General features: G+C 36.3%; 1 protein-coding gene across 2 annotated transcripts in view; it reads left to right on the top strand.

The window, feature by feature from the left end:
* The window catches only part of CHM (CHM Rab escort protein), a 155,358-nt gene that overhangs the window by 27,298 nt on the left and 105,664 nt on the right, over positions 1 to 22,396 (top strand). For both annotated transcript variants that reach the window (XM_014827907.3, XM_070502261.1), the window contains exon 3: positions 22,185 to 22,257. In XM_014827907.3, the coding sequence (XP_014683393.1) occupies positions 22,185 to 22,257 (73 nt within the window). The remainder of the gene's footprint in view (positions 1 to 22,184; positions 22,258 to 22,396) is intronic.

The raw sequence follows: 22,396 nt of genomic DNA, 5'->3' as shown, positions 1-22,396 counted from the left end.
TTTTACTTTTAATCTTTTTGTACCTCTTTGTTATAGATGTGCCTCTTGCAAATAGCATGTAAGTAGATTTTATTGACTTAATTCAATTTGTCAATCTGTCTTTTAAATGAATTTGGTCCATTTACATTTACTGTGATTCACTAATATTTGGATATATTTCTACCATCTTACGTGCTTTCTCTGTACCCTGCCTTTTCTTGGCTTTTTTCTCTCACCTTTCTACCTTTTATTGAATAGACAGAGGTATGTTTATACCCTTTTTCCCTCCCCACAACTAGTTTGGAGTTATAAATGAAATTTCTATTTATTTTAGAATAGAACCTTAAACAGTTTTAGAACCTTAAAGTTTTCATATATATATTCAAATTAAATTCCAAAACTAATCAAAGTATTTACTCTTGGCAAGCAATACAAGGGCCACCCCTCTCATGTTTGTTATTATGTAGCATTTTGGTGATACTTTGATCTTATACCCCTTTTGGTTATTGTTGTTATTACTTTATTTTTTTTCAGTCAGTGCTTATCTAGATTTCCCTACATCTTTACCAGTTTCTTTGCTTACTCTTCATTCTGGGGCCAATATCCTGCTTCCTGCATTTCAACCTAAATCTGTTAGTGGTGAGCTCTGTCTTTGTCTTTTGATGCCTTTATTTCACTCTCAATCTCAAATTTTAGTTTAGTTGGTTCTGTGATTGCACGTTGAGAGTGATTTTCTTTCAGCACTTCTTTCTCTGACTTGTTTTGTTACTGTTGAGAAATGTCATTCTTTTGTAGATGAATTCTCTTTTCTGATTGCTTTAATATTCTCCTGTTTTTCTTTATAGTTATAGTCTTACTCTTATCTGTCTAGGTGTGGATTTTATTTCTTTTTATCCTGTTCAGAACTTGTTTTACTTCTTGAAATCAAATGATTTATGCCTTTTATTGGTGGGATAATTCTGAACTGTTTCTTTAAACATTACCTCTTTCTTAGTGTTTCTTTTGGAAATTCTCTTATATTTTGGACTTTCTCATTCTATCTTTTATGCTTGTTAATGTCTCTTTCTTATTTTTCATCTTTTTACCTTTGATACTGCATTCTGGGTAGTTTCCTCAGCTTTATCTTCTAGTTCTGGGATTCCAAGCTATGGCCCACAGGTCAGCTATTTATTTTTGTAAATAAAGTCTTATTAGAACCATGCTTATGACAAATAAAAATGGCAAGTAATAGGATATATTGGAGTATATGAGGAAGCCATTTTGTGTAAACCTAATTCGGCCTGACCTTGTCTTTCCAAAAGGGCCTGACTGAGGCCGTTGAGCATGCATTGTATATCTGCTTTAGAGATTCCCTATGGTAAGAGCAAAGGCCCTTGAGATAAAGGTGCAACTTCTCTCCCCTTCCCAACGTTGGCATCTCCTTAAAGATTAAACATCTTTCTTTAGGCTGGGAACTGATTGCAGCACTCATATGTCACTGCCCAGCTTGAGGCAATGGACCTGCCACCCTGTGGGGTTCACTGAGACAGCAGGCCTATCTGCCGTTTCCATCAATCGCTGTGCTGACAGAGCAGCCTCGTGACTATTGTAAAAGGGACATTTCAATCATATGTGAAGCATACTCTTTGAGGGTATATAACCACCCTGTGTACCCCCACCTCTTTGGAGTGCTCTTTTACTTTGTGGAAAGACTCTCCTGGGTTATAATCCTAAGATTTAAGCTCAGAATAAACTCACCCAAATTTTCATTTATAGATTGGTTATGGATTATTTTCGTTGACACTTGTATATTTATACATAGACATGTTTACATATTGACTATGGCTGCTTTCACACTACAAAGACAGAATTAAGTAGCTGCAACAAAAACCACGTGGCCTACAAAGCCAAAAAATTCACTGTCTGGCCCTTTATAGAAAATGTTTGCAGACCTCTTTTTTAGTTTATTAATCCTGTCTTGCGATGTGTCTAATTTTCTGTTTAACCCGTCATTTTTGTTTTTTTCAGTGAATTTCATTTCTAGATGTTCTGTTTGGTTATGTTTTAAAGCTTTCATGTCCTTTCCTTGTGTTTCAATTCATTATTTCATTTTTTTTAAACATGTAAACTATTTATCACATAATTCTATTATGTGAAGTTCTTGGAGATTTAATACTGCTGTTTGTTACTTTCTTTCCAGCTTTAGGGTCAGTATTTTTTCCTTTTTTTCCCCCTAAAATGTTTAATTTCAAATTTTTCTTTATCTCTGAGAATCCTGTGTGACCTTGTTGAGGGAGTATGGTCCTACTAAGTGGTTTTGTGTTTCCTGTTGTTTGGTCACCCAGTGCTATTACTGACTATGTTAGTTTCCTATTGCTGCTGTGACAAATTACCGCAAATGTAGTAGTTTAAAGCAACACAAATTTATTCTTTTATAGTTCTGCAGGTCAGAAGTACGAAATGAATCTCATAGGGCTGAAATCAAGGTGTAGGCTGACAGTGCTACATTCCTTTTTGGAGGTTCTGGGGGGGACTCTGTTTTCTTTTCTTTCCCAGCTTCCAGAGGCCACTTGTATTCCTTCCTCATGGCCCCTTCTTCCATCTTCAGGTGCATCACTTCAACCTCTGTCATACCATCTCATTTATCTGCCTTTGACCTTTTTGTCTCCCTCCTATAAGGAAGCTTGTGTTTGCATTGGGCTTACCTGGGTAATCTAGGATGTTCTTCCCATCTCAGGATCCTTAATTTATTCACATTATTAAAGTTTCTTTGCCATGTAAGATAACATATTCATACATTTTGGGGATTAGAATGTGGACATCTTTGGGGAACCATTGTTCTGTCTACTACACTGGCCCAAAGCAATTTTTATGTTAATTTCTAGGCATGAGGGTTCCTGGTTTATGCAAGTAGTATACAGTAGAGCACCATAATCACCTGTGGTTCAGGTTTGCAGTTATAAATTCTCAGAGAAATTTCCCCTTCCACCTACACGTGCTTCAGCAGCATCCCACCATGTACCCTCTCTGAATATACAATATTCTCTCATATCTTTATGCCTTTTTTTATGCTTGCCCCTATTCTATGTGAACAGTTCTTACTCCTCCTCCAGGACATAGCTAAAATACTGCTTCTAGTGACATCTTCCTTGATACTCCCAGTAGTATCAATTTTTCTGTTTCTCTGTACTTTCAAGTATTCTGTACATTTTTGTAATGTAACATTTTTCACACAGTATTGTTATTGTTTATAGATCTGTTGGCCCTATTAGACTCTTGGATCATGTCTTAGGTTATCTTTATGTCCCCAGTACCTAAGAGGCCTGGAGTATAGCAGTCTCTACATAAATATTTGATAAATATATAAATGTTAAGAATATCGCTATGTGCCAAGCCACTGTTCTGGTGATGAGAATTTAGACTTGCTTCATACATGCTGAATGCAGCATTGGTCCTTGCTGATCCACAGATGGTAGTTTAGAAGGGAGTCATCTGTTGATGAGAAAGTTCAGGTTTGCCCAGGGTCAAAAGAGCAGATGACTGGGACCAAAACTCAGGTCTTATTCCTATTCCACCATTCTCTGAAATATATCACACTAACTTTGTTATTGATGGTGATTTGAATTACTCCAACTAATTCTAATTTGTAGACACAGTAGAAAATCATTACCTTGTATTTTTGCGTATTTCTCAATTAAGCTGTACTGTTGAATAGGTTAGAACCATGCTTCTCAAACTGTAGTGGTATTCTAGCACTTAGTTGGGTGGTGGTGGAATATGAAGCCAAAGGATAAACAGTGGAGCATCTGCTTGGTTTGTAAATTTTATAAACATTATAATGCATTAAATGCATTAAATTAAAACATTAAAATTTTTAGAACAGATTTTAGACTTATGATGAAGTTGCAAAATTAGTACAGAGAATTTCTGTGTATGCTTTATTCAGTTTCCCCTAATGCTATTATCTTATGTAGCCACAGTACAATGATCAAAACTCAGAAATTAATTGGTGGAATACTAACCACTAAACTACAGACTTAATTTGAACTTCACTAGTATTTTTAATAATTGTTTTCTCTTCCAGGATCCCATTGCATTTAGTTGTTAATTGTCTCAAAGTATCTCCCCCAATGTGCATTGATGTTTGCCTAATTGTTATTTTCTATTTTCCTCTTCCCATCTTCATTTATTTGTTGTAATTCTTTTGTAAAGAGCTATCTCTTCTCCCCCACTTATTTATTCAATTATTTATATCTGTATGGGTTCATGGATATTTATTTTATTCTGTGGATTATAATCTAATACTACCATTGTTTATTTTATTGCTCAGATTGTTCCAGCTTTGGTCATCGTGAGTTCCTTCCAGGCAGTTTCTATGTCTTTGTGAAATGTCCAGTCCTTATTTGAGCACTTCCTTCCTTTTTGACACTGCAAGATGCTCCAGGCTCATCTTGTGTTTTCACTGCTCTAGCCCTAGAATCAACCACTTATCCAGGAGCCCTCTCTCCATGTATTTGATAATAATATTTAGAAACCAAGTTCTGAGTATTACGTGTGCTCATTCCTACTGGGGTGTTACTGCCTCTAGGGGCCCTCAGTGGACAGAGCTAGTTAGTATATTTATGTATATTAAGCCATTCATACATACACATCTATATTTAAATGTTTATAATTTAAATAGTTTATAATTAAAATAAATGCGAAGTGTCCAGTGCTAATAGGGTGATGGCTCTGTTCCATAAGGACTCAGACTCCTCCTTTCTGGTTTCTGTACCCTCCCCTAAAGTATTCCTTGTTTGCATGGTCTAAACTGGGTCACAGATTTGCCCAGCTTCCATCTTCCAAGCAGACAGAGTGTGATAGACCCTTGTCCTTTTATGGCCTGGGCCTAGAGTGGCGTGTATCACTTCTGCTCCTATTTCCTAGACAAAACCTTGGTCACATATCCGCATACATTTGTATAGTTGTATAGTTCATGGAGGCGTGAAACCCGTTCCTAGCTCAATGGCCACATGTCTACTCCCAGCTGGGGGAGAAGGGGAGATTTTGGTGGACAGGTAGTAGTCACTGCTGTGGGTTCGTAAGATTTCTTATAGAAGATATACTTTAAAAAAGAAAAAACATTTTGACGTGTCAAAAATATTGTTTTACAGTTAATTGTAATGGTCCGTATATTTTTTTCCAGCAAACACACTACAATTTAACCACTTCTGTACTGCAGTATTTTAAGTTATTTCCAATTTCTAAACAAAATGTGGTCATCTGTATGCATATGGATTTTTTTATAGATGTCTAATACTTTGGGGAAAAAGGTCTGCAATTTTTACCATGTTTGTATATTTGTAAAATGATCATATGATCTTTTTCTTGAATTTAAATTGTCACAAAGTCAGTTTGACCTTTTGAGTTTGTATAACTCCTGTGCCTCAATAACTAAATGTAATGGTGAAGAATTAGGTAAAATTCACTTTTTTTCCTAGAAGATTTATGTAGTTAGGCAGTAGAATAGTGACCTGAACTGATAATTTCCTCCTGACAAATTGACTGGTGTTATTTTTCTTATTTCAATGAAAGTCTTTTTTACATTAGAACATTAAATATTAAATAAGGCCAAAGCTATGAGAATAACAGCAGGCAAAAATGCACTTTGATTTTTTTATGTGTATGTATTATATTTATGACTTTGTGAAGATGAACTTAGTACTTTACTTTTCTGCCACTATTTGCATTTATATACCATTTAAGTGGTGGACGTTGATGGCTCTGAAGTGGCCCATTATAAAATACTAAGTACAACCTTTGTTGACTTATAAATGCTATCCGAGCATCATCACTATTAACAGTAGCTAATCTTACTCAAAATAGTCACTTCATTGCTCTGTTGTCATAAATTTCTGTAGACAGATTTTAAACGAAAGTTAACTTCTGCCAAATTGTAATTAAAGGAGCTCTATTTTTGTGTGCCAGCTATCTGTCTCAATAAATGTAAAATCTGTGGTTCTTTTCAGAGAACCGCATTTACTGTAGATATTAATGAGCTGTTGACATGTGAAATTTTAAGAATAGATGTTGTGATTTAGAAAACCAATTTGCAATTCAAACTATAGAGATTGGCATTTACTTTAGACTTGAAGTTGCTAAAGGGAGGTGCAACAAGACCAAAAGTTTATACTGAACAGAATCTACTTTTACTGATATGTGTTTGTCTCCACAGCCTCGGTCAGTCTTTTCTGCTAATCATATATGCGATTGTTTGGTTTTATTTTGTCTCCTATCAGTCTTCACTGCTACAATTGCTTCAGACAGAGAGAAATAAACTAAATAAATTGAAAGTAATGATGTTACCTCACTGCCTTTATTTAAATTCATGTTTTCTTTTAAAAAGAGTATTCAATGTTTGAGGTCCTTGAATCGCATTATGTTACGTTTTTAGTGGATCTATGATATGGGCCCAAATGAATATCATAAATACAACTGTTGATGTTTTACTCTTTTATGATAACCATGTTCTTATTCCTAGAAGTTGAAAACATAGCTATACTTTACTAATTTGACCAAAGAAGCATATTAATCTAAGTAGTATTATCTTGTAGGGTTAAGAACTGATGTCACTATATCACATGTCTATCAGTTTCTGGGCTAGATTTCTCTTTGGTCTGACAAATGAAATTTCTTTTCTACTTAGGAATTGTGATAAAGAGAAGTAAACAATTATTTTGTCTCTGGAGTTGTGTTTTATTCTCGTTTGTTTGTTTGAAAAGATCTTTTTCCCCTAATCATAAAAATATACATACGCTTGTCTTAAAAATTTATGCAATATAAGTCTATATATTACATGCACATATACATATATACGTGAAAAATATGCATGTCATTCCTCCCACATACTACTCTCAAGAGACCACTGTTAGTGTGGTTAATTCTATCTGGAAGACTTACAGATAGTTTCATGAGAGAAGAATGAGTGCTTAAGTGAAAGGATAAAATGAATAGATGAGGTGAAAATATGCCATAATAGTGTCTCATCATCACTTCTATGTATTTGCTCATTCTTTTCTCATTTAAGAATATTATTTAGTAATATTATGTTGTGGTACTAATAGTGAACAAACAATAAAAACTAATTTTTTTTGACAGATAAATAGTTGATCAAAACTAAATGAGATCATATAGGATTGTGTTAGGAATATTCACCCTGTTTCTTGAGAGTGGTAGAGCTATGGCTGACCATTTCAAAGCGTGCTTTCTGGGATCACTGTTTCTCTACCGTTGACTTGACGTTGTTTTGACATCCCCTTTTTCTCTTTGTAGTTGTTCATCACTATGTTTTGGCACCGAGGTGAGAGAGACAGAAGTTTGTTAAGAATGGTCACTTCTCAGGAGATATATACGTTAATTAGAAACCAGTTGTAAAACCAAATGAGATCATGGGCTTTGCTAGTCCCTGAGTATCGAGAGGTGAACAAAATAGACCATGACACCTGCCCTCATGATGACCTTGAACCCTAGTAGGGGGATATAGACATTAAACATGTTTAGGAGCTGGCCCGGTGGCACAGCGGTTAATTGTGCACGTTCTGCTTCAGCGGCCCGGGGTTCGCTGGTTCGGATCCCAGGTGCAGACATGGCACCACTTGGCAACAGCCATACTGTGGTGGGCGTCCCACGTATAAAGTAGAGGAAGATGGGCACAGATGTTAGTTCAGGGCCAGTCTTCCTCAGCAAAAAGAGGAGGATTGGCAGCAGTTAGCTCTGGGCTAATCTTCCTCAAAACAAACAAACAAAACACCCAAAAATGTTTAAATTTTGTATTATACATTGTGCTTATGAAGGAAACAAGGGTAGTGCTATAAGAGAGTAATAGGGGCATTGTTTAGATTTGGTGGTGGGAGAGGGGCATGAATGGGAGTGGTAACAATAACCTCTTCTGGGCTTCTCACCATGAATGTGAAACTATGAAGATCTTTGAGAGCTAGCAGCATTTTCCTTTTATAGAAAGAGTTACTTGATTTCTTATTAGAGGCAAATTTTTTATGGCTTCATGTGTAACGCTCTACGTCATTGAGTCAGCTCAGAAACTGCATCTGCAGTTGTCTCCCAAATCGATTGGGTGATATTTTTCTGCTCTAGAAATTAACTCTACGTATGTGGAGATAAGTGAAAAATTTAGGTCTATGGCTTGCTTCTGTAATGAAAGGACAAAAATACTGTGTGTAGATGTTCAGTGGTTATTAGCTCCTAAAAAAAGAAACCAGTAGTGATTCAACAGCTTCTCTTACTGTGAAGTTTCTTTTTAGTGGCTTTTACTTCTTAGAAATTGAGGTGTGTTTATGTTTTCTTTAAGGAAAAAAGTAAAATAACATGTCTCTTTCTCTTATATTGGAATGCTCGCACATGTGTGAATAAGGTAGCTCAAAGATAAGTTTTTGAAAGGTTTTAGATTTAAGACTACCATAAATGGATAGGAAAATAAAAGAAAATGTAGCCTCACTTAGAAGAAAATTTTTATTTTTACCTTCTATTATTTAGATAAAAGAAAGAAAACAGTGCGCTCCTGTAAGGGTGAGAAAAATGTATATGAAATATCAAACAATCAAGGGTTATCCTAGTTTTCTCCTTTCTGTGTTCTCCCATGTTAAAAACAGATTTCATGATGTCTGTGGCACTCATTTATGAGTGAAAGTAATTTTCATTTGCTTAACCTAATCAAGTATTCAAGACATGCTGTATGCTATTAGAGACGATGTGATGTAATAATAATAGCTATCATTTACTGAATATTTGCTCAGTACTGTGTTAGGTACTTGACAAATATTAACTTATTTAATTCTTACTACATTTCTCTAAAAGAAGTATAATTTCCCTCCTTTAACAGATGAGGAAACAAACTCAGAGAACTGAAATAACTTGTCCAATGTCACATATCTATTAAGAGGAAGAACCAGGATTTAAACCCAGCTTCATTTGACTGCAAAGCCTGTGGTCTTTCACTAACATAAGTTGTAGGGTTGGGAAACAATTACTGGGCTTGATGGTCAAGAGTCATGATTGTCACTGATTACTTATGTCACTTATGTTGTTTTCCGGAACCATAAAATGGGTCTAGTGCACAACCTCCCTTGAAGAGTCACTGTGAGGGCCCAGTGGGATATATGTAAAAGGTTGAGGTGTGGCCAGGAAGGTCTGACAGTGAAAGGTACCAGGTTTACTAAAACAGACTTTTATTTTGGAATCATCAGGAATATGTTCAGCCTTTATTTTGAAGGGCAGTGCGGGAAAAAAATCCTTGGAAGCAATTCACGATTTTTTATGGTTTTGAAACAGAAATGTCATTTTATCTTTAGGTCACTGAAATCTGTGTGACAGGAGCTTCATTTGCAAATGACAGTTCTTGCATAAGGAGGATTTTTTCCCATAGAGCTCAAACAGAGGCTAGATTGATTGAGACAGCTCTTTTCAGAAATCATGGTGCATCAGCTTCTCTCTAGATATTACTAATTTTGACTTGTTTGATTCAGTGGGTTTGAATTAGGGTAGCTTTCACACACAAACTAGAAAACGACATGCAAAGGTCATTGAATGTACATATGCATTTTTCCACTATATCTCCCTCCCTCACCCTTCTCCCCTTGAGCAATTTCTTTACCATTCACCCTCTTTTGCAAAGAAAATAAAGAGAAATCTTTTATATTTTTCTTCCTCCTTGTTTTGTTTGTTTGCCTTTTGTTTTTACTTTGAAATGGCAAGTATTCCTATCAGCTCCTTGGGGGTTTGAAGAATATTAGTCACCTTCACAGCTGGAAGCAGAGTGATCTACAGCAATAAAGCTTAAAGCTTTTTCCTGTCACTCTAATTTCCATTTTTTCCCCCAATAATGAAAATGGCGTTTGATTTGCCTTTCCATGACAAAGAAAGTGTTGAATTTTAGGAGCCGTGACTGCTTTGAAGTAGAGGGTAGGAAAAAATGGGAGAGCGACTCAGCAGTCCTCAATCCTTTGATCCGTCAGTTCGGTCCTTTTCTTAGCAGTGTCTCCATTCCTGGCTCACTGTGTCTCTTCTTCCTTCTCTGGGTTTTCAGTGAACCTAGCTGTGGCTGGCTGGCACTGGACTCTGCTAGTTGCCAGTGAAAGGGCACTAGATACTCCTGTGGGCTTGTTCCCCTGTGTCCACAGTTTGGGAGGGGAGGAGGAGGTGGAGGAGGATGTAACCTACTATGTGCTAGGCTCTACTATGTGCAGAGCTATGGAAGCACAGAGATAAGCCTTTCTGGTTATACGTTGGAGAGCTGGAGGCTTCACAGAGAAGGTGATATTGGATTTGAGTAGTTCTCACTGGTCTCACTAGTTCCATCATTAGTTTTGTGAAGGAATAGCATTTGGGCATAGGGAATAGCAGTAATAAAAGCAAAAAGACATGCAGGCACTTGGTTTGCTAATGCTATGTTGAGTGTGTGGTTGTGGCTGATGCATTGGGTACACGGCTGAGAAGGGTGATGTCCACAGATAAGCCTGGAGAGTTAAGTTGGAACTAAGTTTTGAAGGATCTAGTAGTGATGCCAAGGATTTTGGACTCAATTCTCGAGGCATTAGTAAACCATTAAACATCTTTAAGCCAGGGAATGGTCTAATGTGGTCTGCTGAGACTTGATCACGATGGCAGTAATGTAGAGGCTGGGTTGAAAGGGAAAGAGACTAGAGACAGGGAAGCCTTTGAGGAGGCTAATGAATAAATGGGATAAGAGATAGGGCCTAAAGTAAGGCAGCAGTGGTAGGGATGGCAAGGATAGAAGAGGTTTGAGAAATTAACTACAATTGACACATGAGGAAGCCATGATGAGCAACTTCAAGATTTTATTTTTATTGAGCTAACATTGGTTTATAATATTATATAAGTTGCGTGGGTACGACATTGTAATTCGACTTCTGTATACACTACAGCATGCTCACCACCAAAATCTAGTTTCCATCCGTCACCTTACAATTGACCATCTTTACTCATTTCACCCTCCCCCAACTCCCCTTCCCCTCTGGTAACCAGGAATCTGTTCTCTTTATCTCTGTGTTTGTTTTTGTTTTGTTTTGGTTGGTTGGTTCTTTTGTTTTTTTATATTCCACATGTGAGTGAAATCATACAGTATTGAGCTTTCTACATCTGACTTATTTCACTTATCCTAATACCCTCAAGGTGTGAGGTGGTATCTCATTGTGGTTTTGATTTGTATTTCCCTAATGATTAGTCATGTTGAACATCTTTTCACGTGCCTACTGGCCATCTGTATATATTCTTTGGAAAAATGTCTATTCAGAGCCTCTGTCCATTTTTTAATTAGGTTGTTTGTTTTTTTGTCATTGGGTTCTATGAGTTCTTTGTATATCTTGCATATTGACCCCTTATTGAATATATAATTTACGAATATCTTCTCTCAATTGGTATGTTCTCTTTTCATTTTGTTGATGATTTCCTTTGCTATGCAGAAGGTTTTTAGTTTAATGTATTTCCATTTGTTTGTTTTTGGTTTTGTTTCCCCTGCCTGAGGAAGCATAGCCAAAAAGATATCGCTAAGACCAATGTCAAGGAGCATACTGCCTGTGCTTTCTTCTAGGAGTTTGATGGTTTCAGGTCTTACATTCAAGCATTTAATCCATTTTGAGTTAATTTTTGCGTATGGTCTAAGATAATGGTCTAGTTTCTTTTGCATGTGGCTGTCCAGTTTTCTCAGCATGATTTATTGAAGAGACTTTCCTTTCTCCATTGTATGTTCTTGGCTCCTTTGTCATAAATAAGTTGTCCATATATGTGTGGGATTATTTCTGGGCTCTCAATTCTGTTCTGTTGATCTGTGTTTTCTGCCAATACCATGCTATTTTGATTATTATGGCTTTTTTTTTTAATTTGAAATCAGGGAGTGTGATACCTCCAGCTTTGTTCTTTTTCCTCGGGAGTGCTTTGGCTACTTGGGATCTTTTCTGATTCCATACAAATTTTAGGATTCTTTGTTCTGTTTCTGTGAAAGATGTCATTGGGATTTTAATAGGGATTGCATTGAATCTGTAGATTGCTTTAGGTAATATGGACATTTTAACGGTGTTAATTCTTCTAGTCCATGACCATGGAATATCTTTTTATTTCTTTGTGTCTCTTCAATTTCTTTCAACAATGTCTTACAGTTTTCAGTGTACAGGTCTTTCACAAACTCTTTGGTTAAATTTATTCCTAGGTATTCTATTCTTTTTGTTGTGATTATCAATGGGACTGTTATCTTAATTTTTCTTTTGACTAGTTTGTTGTTAGTGTATAGAAACACAACAGATTTTTGTATATTGATATTGTGTCCTGCAACTGTACTGTATTTGCTTATTATTTCTAAAAGTTTTTCGGTGGATTCTTTAGGGTTTTCTATATATAAAATCATGTCATCCACAAATAGAGACAGTTTTACTTCTTCCTTTCCAATTTGGATACCTTTTCTTTCTTTTTCTTGCCTCATTGGTCCAGCTAAGACTTTCAACATTATGTTGAATAAAAGTGGCAAGAATGAGCATCCTTCTCTTGTTCCTGATCTTAGAGGGATAGCTTTCAGTTTTTCACTGAGTATGATATTAGCCCATATATGGCCTTTATTACATTGTGGTATGTTCCTTCTATACCCATTTTATTGAGAGTTTTTTTCATAAATGAATGTTGAATTTTGTCAAATGCCTTTTCTGCTTCTCTTAAGATGATCATATGATTTTTATCTTTCATTTTGTTAATATGGTGTATCGTGTTGATTGATCATCAGATGTTCAACAATCCTTGCATTCCTGGAATAAATCCCACTTGATCATGGTGTATGATCCTTTTACTGTATTGTTGTAGTTGGTTTGCTGATATTTTGTTGAGGATTTGTGCATTTATATTCATGAGAGATAGTGGCCTATAATTTTTCGTGTCTGTGTTGCCCTTATTTGCTTTTAGTACCAGGGTTATACTGGCCTTGTAAAAGGAGTTAGGAAGCATTCCCTCCTCTTCAATTTTAGAAGAATTTGAGAAGGGTAGGTATTAAATCTTATTTGAATGTTTCGTAGCATTTACCAGTGAAACCATCTGGTCCTGGAGTTTTGTTTTTTACGAGGTTTTTGATTACTCTTTCAATCTCCTTACTAGTGATTAGTCTTCAGACTTTTTGTTTCTTCATGATTCAGTCTTGGAAGGTTGTATTATTCTAAGAATTTATCCATTTCTTCTAGGTTGTCCAATTTGTTAGTGTATAGCTGTTCATAGTAGGCTATTATAATCCTTTGTGTTTCTGTGGTATCTGTTGTAACTTCTCTTTCATTTCTGATTTTTTTTATTTGAGCCTTCTCTCTTTTTCTTCTTAAAGAGTCCAGCTAAAGGTTTTTCAATTTTTATCTTTTCAAAGAACCAGTTCTTAGTTTCATTGTTCTTTTTTCTATTGTCTTTTTAATCTCTATTTCGTTTATTTCTGCTCTGATTTTTATATTTCCTTCCTTCTACTGACTTTGGACTTTGTTCTTTTTCTGGTTTATTTAGATAAGGTTAGACTGTTCATTTGAGGTTTTTCTTGTTTTTGAGGTAGGCCTGTATTACTATAAACTTCCCTCATAGTACTACTATTGTTGCATTTCATAGGTTTTGGTATGTCATGTTTTCATTTGTCTCCAGATATTTTTTGATTTCTCCTTTGATTTATTCATTGACCCAGTAGTTCTTCAGTAGCATGTTGTTTAGTCTCCACATATTTGTGATTTTTCCAGCTTTCTTCTTGTAGTTGATTTTTGGTTTCATGCTGTTGTCATTGGAAAAGATGCTTGATGTAATTTCAGTCTTCTTAAATTAAGTGAGACTTGTTTTGTGTCCCAACATATGGTCTATCCTGGAGTATGTTCCATGTGCACTTGAGAAGAATGTGTATTCTGCTGCTTTTGGATGAAATGTTCTGTATATGTCTATTAAGTCCATTTGATCTAATGTTTCATTTAAGGCCAGTGTTTCCTTGTTGACTTTCTGTCTGGATGATCTAGCCATTGAAGTAAGTGAGGTGTTAAAGTATTCTATTATTAATGTGTTACTATCAGTTTCTCCCTTTAGTTCTGCTAATAATTGCTTTATGTATTTTGGTGATCCTATGTTTGGAGCATATATATTAATGTTATATCTTCTTGATGGATTGTCCACTTTATTATTATATAATGTCCATCTTTGTCTCTTGTTACCTTTTTTGGCTTGAAGTCTATTTTGTCTGATATGATTATGGGTACATTCACCTTCTTTTGACTGCCTTGCTTGGAATATCCCCTTTCGGCCCTTCACTTTGAGCCTCTGTTTGTCTTTGGAGCTGAAATGGGTCTCCTAGAGGCAGCATATTGTTGGGTCTTGTTTCTTACTCCATCCAGCAGTCTCTGTCTTTTGATTGGTGAATTTAATCTATTTACATTTAAGGTGATTATTGATACATGAGGACTTTGTACTGCCATTTTGTTTTTTGTTTTCTGGTTGCTCTATATTTCCATTGTTTCTTTTGTGTTGTGTTTCTGCTATTTTAGTTTGGTGGTTTACTATGATGTTTTTCTCAGTTTTCTTTTTTTTATGTTTTATGTCTCTGCTTTAGGCTTTTGTGGTTGCCATTAGGTTTGTCTAAAATGCCGTATAGATAAAAATAGGCCTTTTTCTGCTCATAGCATCTTATTTTCATTTGCCTGTTGAATTCTGTCCTTTTCCTCTTCCTCTTGTGTGTTTTTGTTATCACAAATTATCCCTTTTTATGTTGTGCATTTGTTACCAAATAGAAGTATCTGTAGTTATTTTTAACTAACTTTATGCTGTAATTAAGTGCTTAACCATCTATTCTGATATAGAGTTGCAGTTTTCTGATTCTGTCTGTCTATCACCTTACTCAAAGTTTTGTGTACTTTCTGCCTTTTTGTTTCATGTGGGAGAGCTCCTTTCAACATTTCTCATAAGGCAGGTCTAGTGATGATGACCTTCCTCAGCTTTTGTTTGTCTGGGAAAGCCTTTATTTCTCCTTCATATCTGAAGGATAACTTTGCTGGATAGAGTACTCTTGGCTGACAGTTTTTATCTTTCAATATTTTGAGTTATGTCATTTCACTCTCTCCTAGCAAGTAGAGTTTCTGATGAGAAATATACAGATAGCCTACTGGGGTTCCTTATAAGTTACGTCTTTTTTTCCCTGCCTGCCTTTAAAATTCTTTTTTTTTTTTTAAAGATTGGCACCTGAGCTAACATCTGTTGCCAATCTTCTCACTCTTTTTTTTCTTCTTCTTCTTCTTCTCCCCAATCCCCCCAGTACATAGTTGTATATTCTAGTTGTAGATCCTTCTGGTTGTGCTTTGTGGGACGCCACCTCAGCATAGCCTGATGAGCATTGCTGGGTCTGCACCCAGGATCTGAACTGGCAAAACCCTGGGCCACTGAATTGGTGCACACAAATTTAACCACTCAGCCATGGGGCTGGCCCCAGAATTGTTTCTTTGTCATTGACTTTTGACAGTTTTAACATAATGTGTCTTGGAGGTCTTTGTGTTGAGATAATTAGGTGTTCTATTAGCTTTATGTATTTGTATATCCAGTTCCTTCCCCATGTTTGGGAAGTTCTCCACTGTTATTTCTTTAAATAAGCTCTCTGCTCTGCTCTCCATCTCTTCTCCTTCTGAGATATCCATTACTGTTATGTTGTCTTTTCTAATGGAGTCAGATAATTCTCATAGAATTTCTACAATTTTTTTAATGTCCTAGTTCTCTCTCCTCTTCTACATGTATTATATCTATATATAGGTTTCTATCTTTGAGTTTGCTAATTCTCTCTTCCACAGGCTCTTCTTTATTTCTAGTGCTTTCCAATGCATTCTTCATCTCATTTACTGAGTTCTTCAGCTCCCATATTTCTGTTTGGCTTGCTTTTAGAGTTTCAATCTCTTTGGTAAAAAGTGTTCCTTCTGTTTGTTAATTTTATTCCTGAATTAATTGAACTGCCTTTCTGAATTTTCTTGGTACTCATTGAATTTCTTCATGATAGCTATTTTGAATTCTCTACCAGGTCACAATCTTTTGTGACTTTAAGTTCAGTTTCTGGAGAATTGTCATTTTCTTTTTGTGATACTGTGTTACTGTGGTTTTTCATGGTGCATGCTGAGTTGTTCCTCTGCTAGTGAATTTTCAGTAATGACACCTTTCTTATTTAGGTAAAGCTTTGTTTACTTTGATTGTAACAATTCAACAGGTTGGTAATTAGAAGCCTTTCTTTTGTTTTTCAATAGGTGGCGCTATAGCATAAGTTTTTGTTTTTCCTTATGTGAGCTGCCTCTGGCTATATTTGAGAATTGGCACTTTCCACCCTCTACCATCTCTGTAAGAGGTGTTGCCAGTGCCCTCCACGTCACTGCTGGTGCTCTTTTCCCTGCAGTTGCTGATGTTGCCACTGGGGGCACTGGGATGGCAGGTGCCTCCATTACATCCAGGGTCACCTGGGTCTTGGAGACAACCACTGTGATTGAGGGAGGGGAGATGAAGTTGCAGGAGCCTCTCTCATGTCTGGGGTTTTTGGTTTGTGAGCAAGGGGGCGAGAGTTGTAGGTCCCACTGTGGCTGGAAGGACCAGGGTTGTGGGCCTCACTGCCACTGCTGCCTGGTTCCCTGGGGCTACAGGTGCTGCTGCTGCTGGAGGCCAGTGTCCTGGGTGCCGCCCCTGCTGCTGCTACAAGGTTCCCTGGGTCTGCAGGCTCAGCTGCCATGGGTCCAGGGTTGCAGGCACCACCTCCACTGTTCCCATGTTTTCCCCAATTCTGTATATTCCAATCCACCCATCTTCAAATGTACAGATGTGTGGATCTCTCCAGTGTCCTGGTGTGTAAGGCAGAGGAACCTTTATAGAGTTATGGAGTTGTAAATTGAAGGGGATAGAGATGCAGCCATGATGGCATCACTGCCATGATGCTGACATCACTCCTGGAATTCAAGATTTTTTAGCACAAGCAGCTGTAATAATGATGTTTGTATATGTTGAAATGGGGAAACCAAGAGGAAAACCAAGTTGGAAGTGGGGGATTGATAATAAATTTATCTCTTGGACATGTACAGATTAAAGTTAATCTGGGATATTTGGTGAAGGGATATGTTCAGTAAGCTGATGACTCATGATCTGTACTTTTAGCCCAGAAATAGCTATGAGTCTAGAGCTCACTAGTGGGGCCCGGATTGGAGATACCAATTTGTGAGTCATCAAGGGAGAAGTGAAAATTGGATCAGTAGGAATAGATGAGATCAAAGAGGGAAAGAGAACTGAGGGCAACCTTTGTATATTACCTACTCATCTACCTGGTTTGGTGTCTAAAAATGAATTTGAATGGATGGACTAGTGTGGAATGACTAATAACTCTAAACATGGAATGGTATCTTTCCAGCCCTAATGACTGGGAATACAGCCTGGTATTTCATTCTGACAGACTGGTCTGATTGCCAGAGCAACTTCCTGTAGCCTCATGGGACTTTTTAAAAACCAAGTAAGGGCTTGGTCTCCTCTCTAAAATTAGAATTGCATCTGCATATTCTACCAAGGAGGCTCATCTTCCTTATTGTTGAAATGAGGGGATAGTGAAAGGAGCTTGGGTTTCTTGTGTATCAGGTACGTGGTGCTTTTAGTAAATGAGAGTTTGCATAGGGCTTAAGTTTCCTAGCCTGTTCTGTTATTTGTCAACCAGGAAGATAGAAACGTGTCATGATTCCTTGTAGTACTCCAACCAAATTTAAATGGAAAAGAGCCTCTTTTACTGTGTGTAGTGTATTGTACTCAATAATAGCTGGCAAATTGATACTAGTAGACATTCCTACCCCTATCATGCATAGAAAGAGACTTGTGCAAATTAAATATGAAATATGCAATAAAATTGGTTGTATTTTAGGTCCTAGAAATGAATAGTTCCTCCAGCTCTGGCATTAGAATCAACGTAGTCATGAAGTTATTATCCCATTTTCATTATCTGGATGAATTGGAGAAGCAAAAGAAAATTAGGCTTCATTCCACCTAATGTCTGTAAACAGATCCCATTGCCTTATAGTAAGTCAAATTCCAGGATATGTATTATATGCTTATGTTTATAATTTTAAATGTTTCAATCTTGTATGTCATAGGAAACAGTGGCATGAGGGAACTTTCTAGACCAATGGCGATGTTCTTTATCTTGATAAAGTTCTTAGTTATACAAGTGTATGCATTTACTAAAACATTAAATGGTACACTTAAGATCTGTGCTTTTCACTGTATGTAATTTTATCTCAGAAAGAAGAACCATAAATAAATACTGAACTCTAGTTAATGATATGCATGCTGAAGTGTTCCAGATTGAAGGTACTGGATGTGTACAACTAACTATGAAATGCATAAAACAATAAGATGGAATGATGGATGGATAAAAGAATGACTACATGGGTAGTTGTGTAATAAAACAAATACAGTAAAAATGTTCATGTTAGAATCTAGGTAGTGGATACATAAGTGTTCACGGTACAATTTTTTCACCTTTTCTGTATGTGTGAAAATTATAATAAAATGTTAGAAAAACAGAAGTAATATAACATGAGTTTTCAAACACTGACCATGATGTGCCAGTTTCCAAGGTATTTGCCTCTATTATCAAAAGCTAGAAAAACTCTAAGAAGAGCCATCTTGCCGTTTCTTTCCATTATTAGATGACCTGAGGTCAGTTCATGGTCAAAATCTATTTTTCTCCCCTATACGTGGTCATATGGTTTTTGACAGAGCTAATTGGTTCTAGTATTTTTCCATGCAGCTCCCATTTTCAACTTTTCCTGTTGATGTGCTCTTAACATCAGCATCTGGTGATCTCATCCAATTATGTATGTAAAAGGTGAAACATGGTTTTCATTACTGTGGTCTTTCTGACTAAAAAGGGTAACATAATTATTAATAAACTCACTATGAAACTAGCACAGGTTTTGACTAAATTCGTTTTGGTATTTGTATGGTTCTAAATGTGGTTTATAATATCCTTTAAAGAGAAAGCCAAGAACTTTAGGTATCAAAATCAATATGACAAAAAGAAAAAAAAATCATTGTAACATTCTAATATGCTCTCTAGAATAGTATTGCAATAGAAATTGTAAAATCTAAAGCTCACAAAATATTTTCTTAAATTTTATCTTTAAAGATACAGCTTCAGAACTCTCACATTCATATGCAATTTGCAAAATACTATTTCCACTGTCTTTAAAACTGTTTCTGTGGGGAATGACAAGGCTAGATTACTGGTTTTATTTTTAAAACCGTATAGATACAATTTGTTTTAAGGACAAAGTGAGAACTTCCTGACTGAAGAAAAAAGGGAAATGAAATGTTTTCTGCCAATTTTGTGCCACCACTGCCTTTGTACATCAAGTAAAGGAAAAAGTAGTTTATTATGAAGGATGATGTTTATCTCTACTGCCAGAACACTATTTTATATGATGAAAAAGACTACCTTAAAACTAGAGTCTCTTTGTGGAACTAGAAAATGAGTAATCACAATATTTAAACAGCAAACACAAAACTAATGTCTCAAGCCCTCTAAAGCTTCACACTGGGAAAGTGACCTAAAATTTTCAGCTAAAATAGTAAAAAGCACAAATTGATGTTTTTATTTTCAAAGATAGAAATGCCCAATAATCACAATACTGAGGTATAGCTCTCCATTGTGTGAAATGTTGACCTTAATACTGTAGAAAGCCTGGTTTTAATCTTTCTAAAGTTTCACAAAGCTTACTCAGAGTACCACCTAAGTTTTTCCAGACACTGAAAGAAAATATGTTACACAACTGTCTCCATTAACATCAATGAATAAAACAACAGAAAAATATGGTATTAAACCAGTAACAAGAGATTTCTCATCCTTTACACCGTATTTAATGTTAAAGCAACATCACTTTGTGTAATGTCTACTAACAGAAAAGAAATACATTACAGGTGGACATAAAGAAAATTGAATTGTATGAGTAGGCTGAGCATTAAACCTATTAATTAGAGCCTATTAATTAAATCCCACAATGTTCTTTTCCATTGTGCACCCTAATTACATTTCAGTATTGAATATTCAGCAACAGCCACAGCTACATGATGCTAAACTACATCCTGTATTGGGAAATGGCTTTTGTAAGCAAGTAAAACAACATTGACAAAAGAACGGGCTACTGACATTCAGGCCCATTCATTTGGGAACTGTTTAATTATTAAGGAACCCAGGAGTTGAAAATGTTTTCAAGCAGGTCACCCCTGGGGTCCAAGCTTGCTCAATGGGAAAGGGAGGCAGCATAGCTCAACCTCTGGACCTCCTACTCTATGTTCACTGCTCCCACAATTCCGTTCCCTAGCAGAGTGGTAATACCACCTTCGACTGACAGCATTCTTAATTTTCCAAATTGTTTTCACAACTATTTTCTCATGGATTCTTCCGGCAGTCCTCTGAGGCAGGTAGGGTGTTATTTTACAGGTGAGGACAGTGAGACCTGTCTCTGTAAAGTCACTAGTTCAGGGCGACACAGCTACAGTTGGCAGAACTGCAATTGAAACTCGTTTCTCCTGAACTGGAAGCTTTTCCATTGCAACATAAACAATCTCCAACTTCTAAGCTGGCTAGCATCATTTCATCCACAGGGTATGATCATAGGAGTTGGGGTTCAAAGAAGCCAAACACTTAGATGTCAAATAGCACCTGGCCCTGATTACTAAGTTCACCTTTTCCAAAATGTATCCCATCAATGACATGGGCTGTTAGTAAGTGTTCCAAGAAAAAAAAGGTACAATGACAAAATAAGTTTGGAAAATGCTAGGTTTAAAAAGTTAACCACCCCCAAAAAATGGTTTGTTTACGGCAGAGCTTCTCAACACCGTCAAACATATCAATGTCTGTTCTTTCCAAGAGGGAACACTGATGAGCATTTTATTTTGAAAAAGCATTTGAAGGGATTAGGCTTCAACAGAACATATTTTGAGAAATTCTGGCTTAATTCATGTTAAGGGGAAGAAAAAAAACAGCATACTATATATGTTGAGCTTATCATTTTCCATTCACTATCTCACTTAATCTTCACAAGAATCCTGAGAGATTGGTGCTATAATTATTGCCATTTTAAAATGAGAAAAAGCAGAAAAAGCCCAAATGTGACATTGAGTATCTTGTCTAACTCACTCAGCGGGGAAATAGCAAAACTCGGATTTAAGCCCAGAGCATATCAGACCCCAAAGCCTATGCTCTTTCCACCATATAACATTGTTTGGTATGATATACAAGATTGAAATGTTTAAAGTTATAAACATAACCATATAATACGTATCCTGGAATCTGACTTACTATAAGTAAAGGCAATGGGATCTGTTTACAATCATTAGATGGAATGAAGTCTAATTTTTGTTTTGCTTCTCCATTTCATCTAGATATGAAAATTGGATAGTAACTTCATGACTACGTTGACTCTAATGCCAGAGCTGGAGGAGCTATTCATTTCTGATGAATAATAGTTCACTCAGTTATCAATAGAAATATTGTTCTTGTTAGACTTATCACAAAAGCCGTGATGTGAATAACTGTGTCTCAGGATCTGCTTTTATATTTTGCCCTGAAGGTGAAGAATAGCACAGGGCCTTTCACTAGATCTAGAGTAGCCAATTATGTATGTGTGTATGTGTGTATATGTGTGTGTGTGTATACACACACACACACATATACACACATATTTTTTTCTTGGTGTAGGAGATAGGTTTGGTGGTTGTAGTGGTAGTGAATATTGAACTGCTTTTAGAAAACTTAGCAGTTTTTCCAGTAGCTTTCTTTGAGATCTACCAAGATTTTCTTTCCAGCCATTTCTGTTCACCCAGGAGTCAGATTTGTTCATGTTACCTGCTCAGTCCTCATATCAAGCTATTCACAATCACATGCTCACTGGCATTTGATCAGTGGAAAAAGCTCTAGGGAGGCAAAAGTGATTTTTTAACTCCTTATACAGTGAAAAGTTACATTTGGGATCTGAGAGGTCCACTTCTATTTTGTCAGCATACCATTTCCTCTAATCTCAACATCCCAATTATGTGTGCTTTTGAACTCTGAGGCAGCAGTATTGAAAATGAAATGAGTTGAAGAGTCAAGGGTGGTTTGTTCAGGAAGATTGGTGACTTGATTTTTATACCCTTTTCTTTACCCTTATTTTTTATTGTTACAGAAGAAGCTACTATGGAGGAAACTGGGCCAGTTTTAGCTTTTCAGGACTGTTGTCCTGGCTAAAGGAATACCAGGTAAAGTTCTTATCTCATTTTTTTAATCTACTAGATTGTATTTTGTGCCACATAATAACCCTGCATTGAAGAAAACGCTCAGCTTCATCTGTAATATAGGATTGATACCTCATTTTTATTTACCTACTTAACAAAAATA

This window comes from Equus asinus, chromosome X (assembly GCF_041296235.1).
Source record: "Equus asinus isolate D_3611 breed Donkey chromosome X, EquAss-T2T_v2, whole genome shotgun sequence".
In the NCBI taxonomy this organism is placed as follows: domain Eukaryota; kingdom Metazoa; phylum Chordata; class Mammalia; order Perissodactyla; family Equidae; genus Equus; species Equus asinus.
Note: the sequence above shows the minus strand (reverse complement) of the source record. Positions and strands in the feature narration are given on the sequence as shown.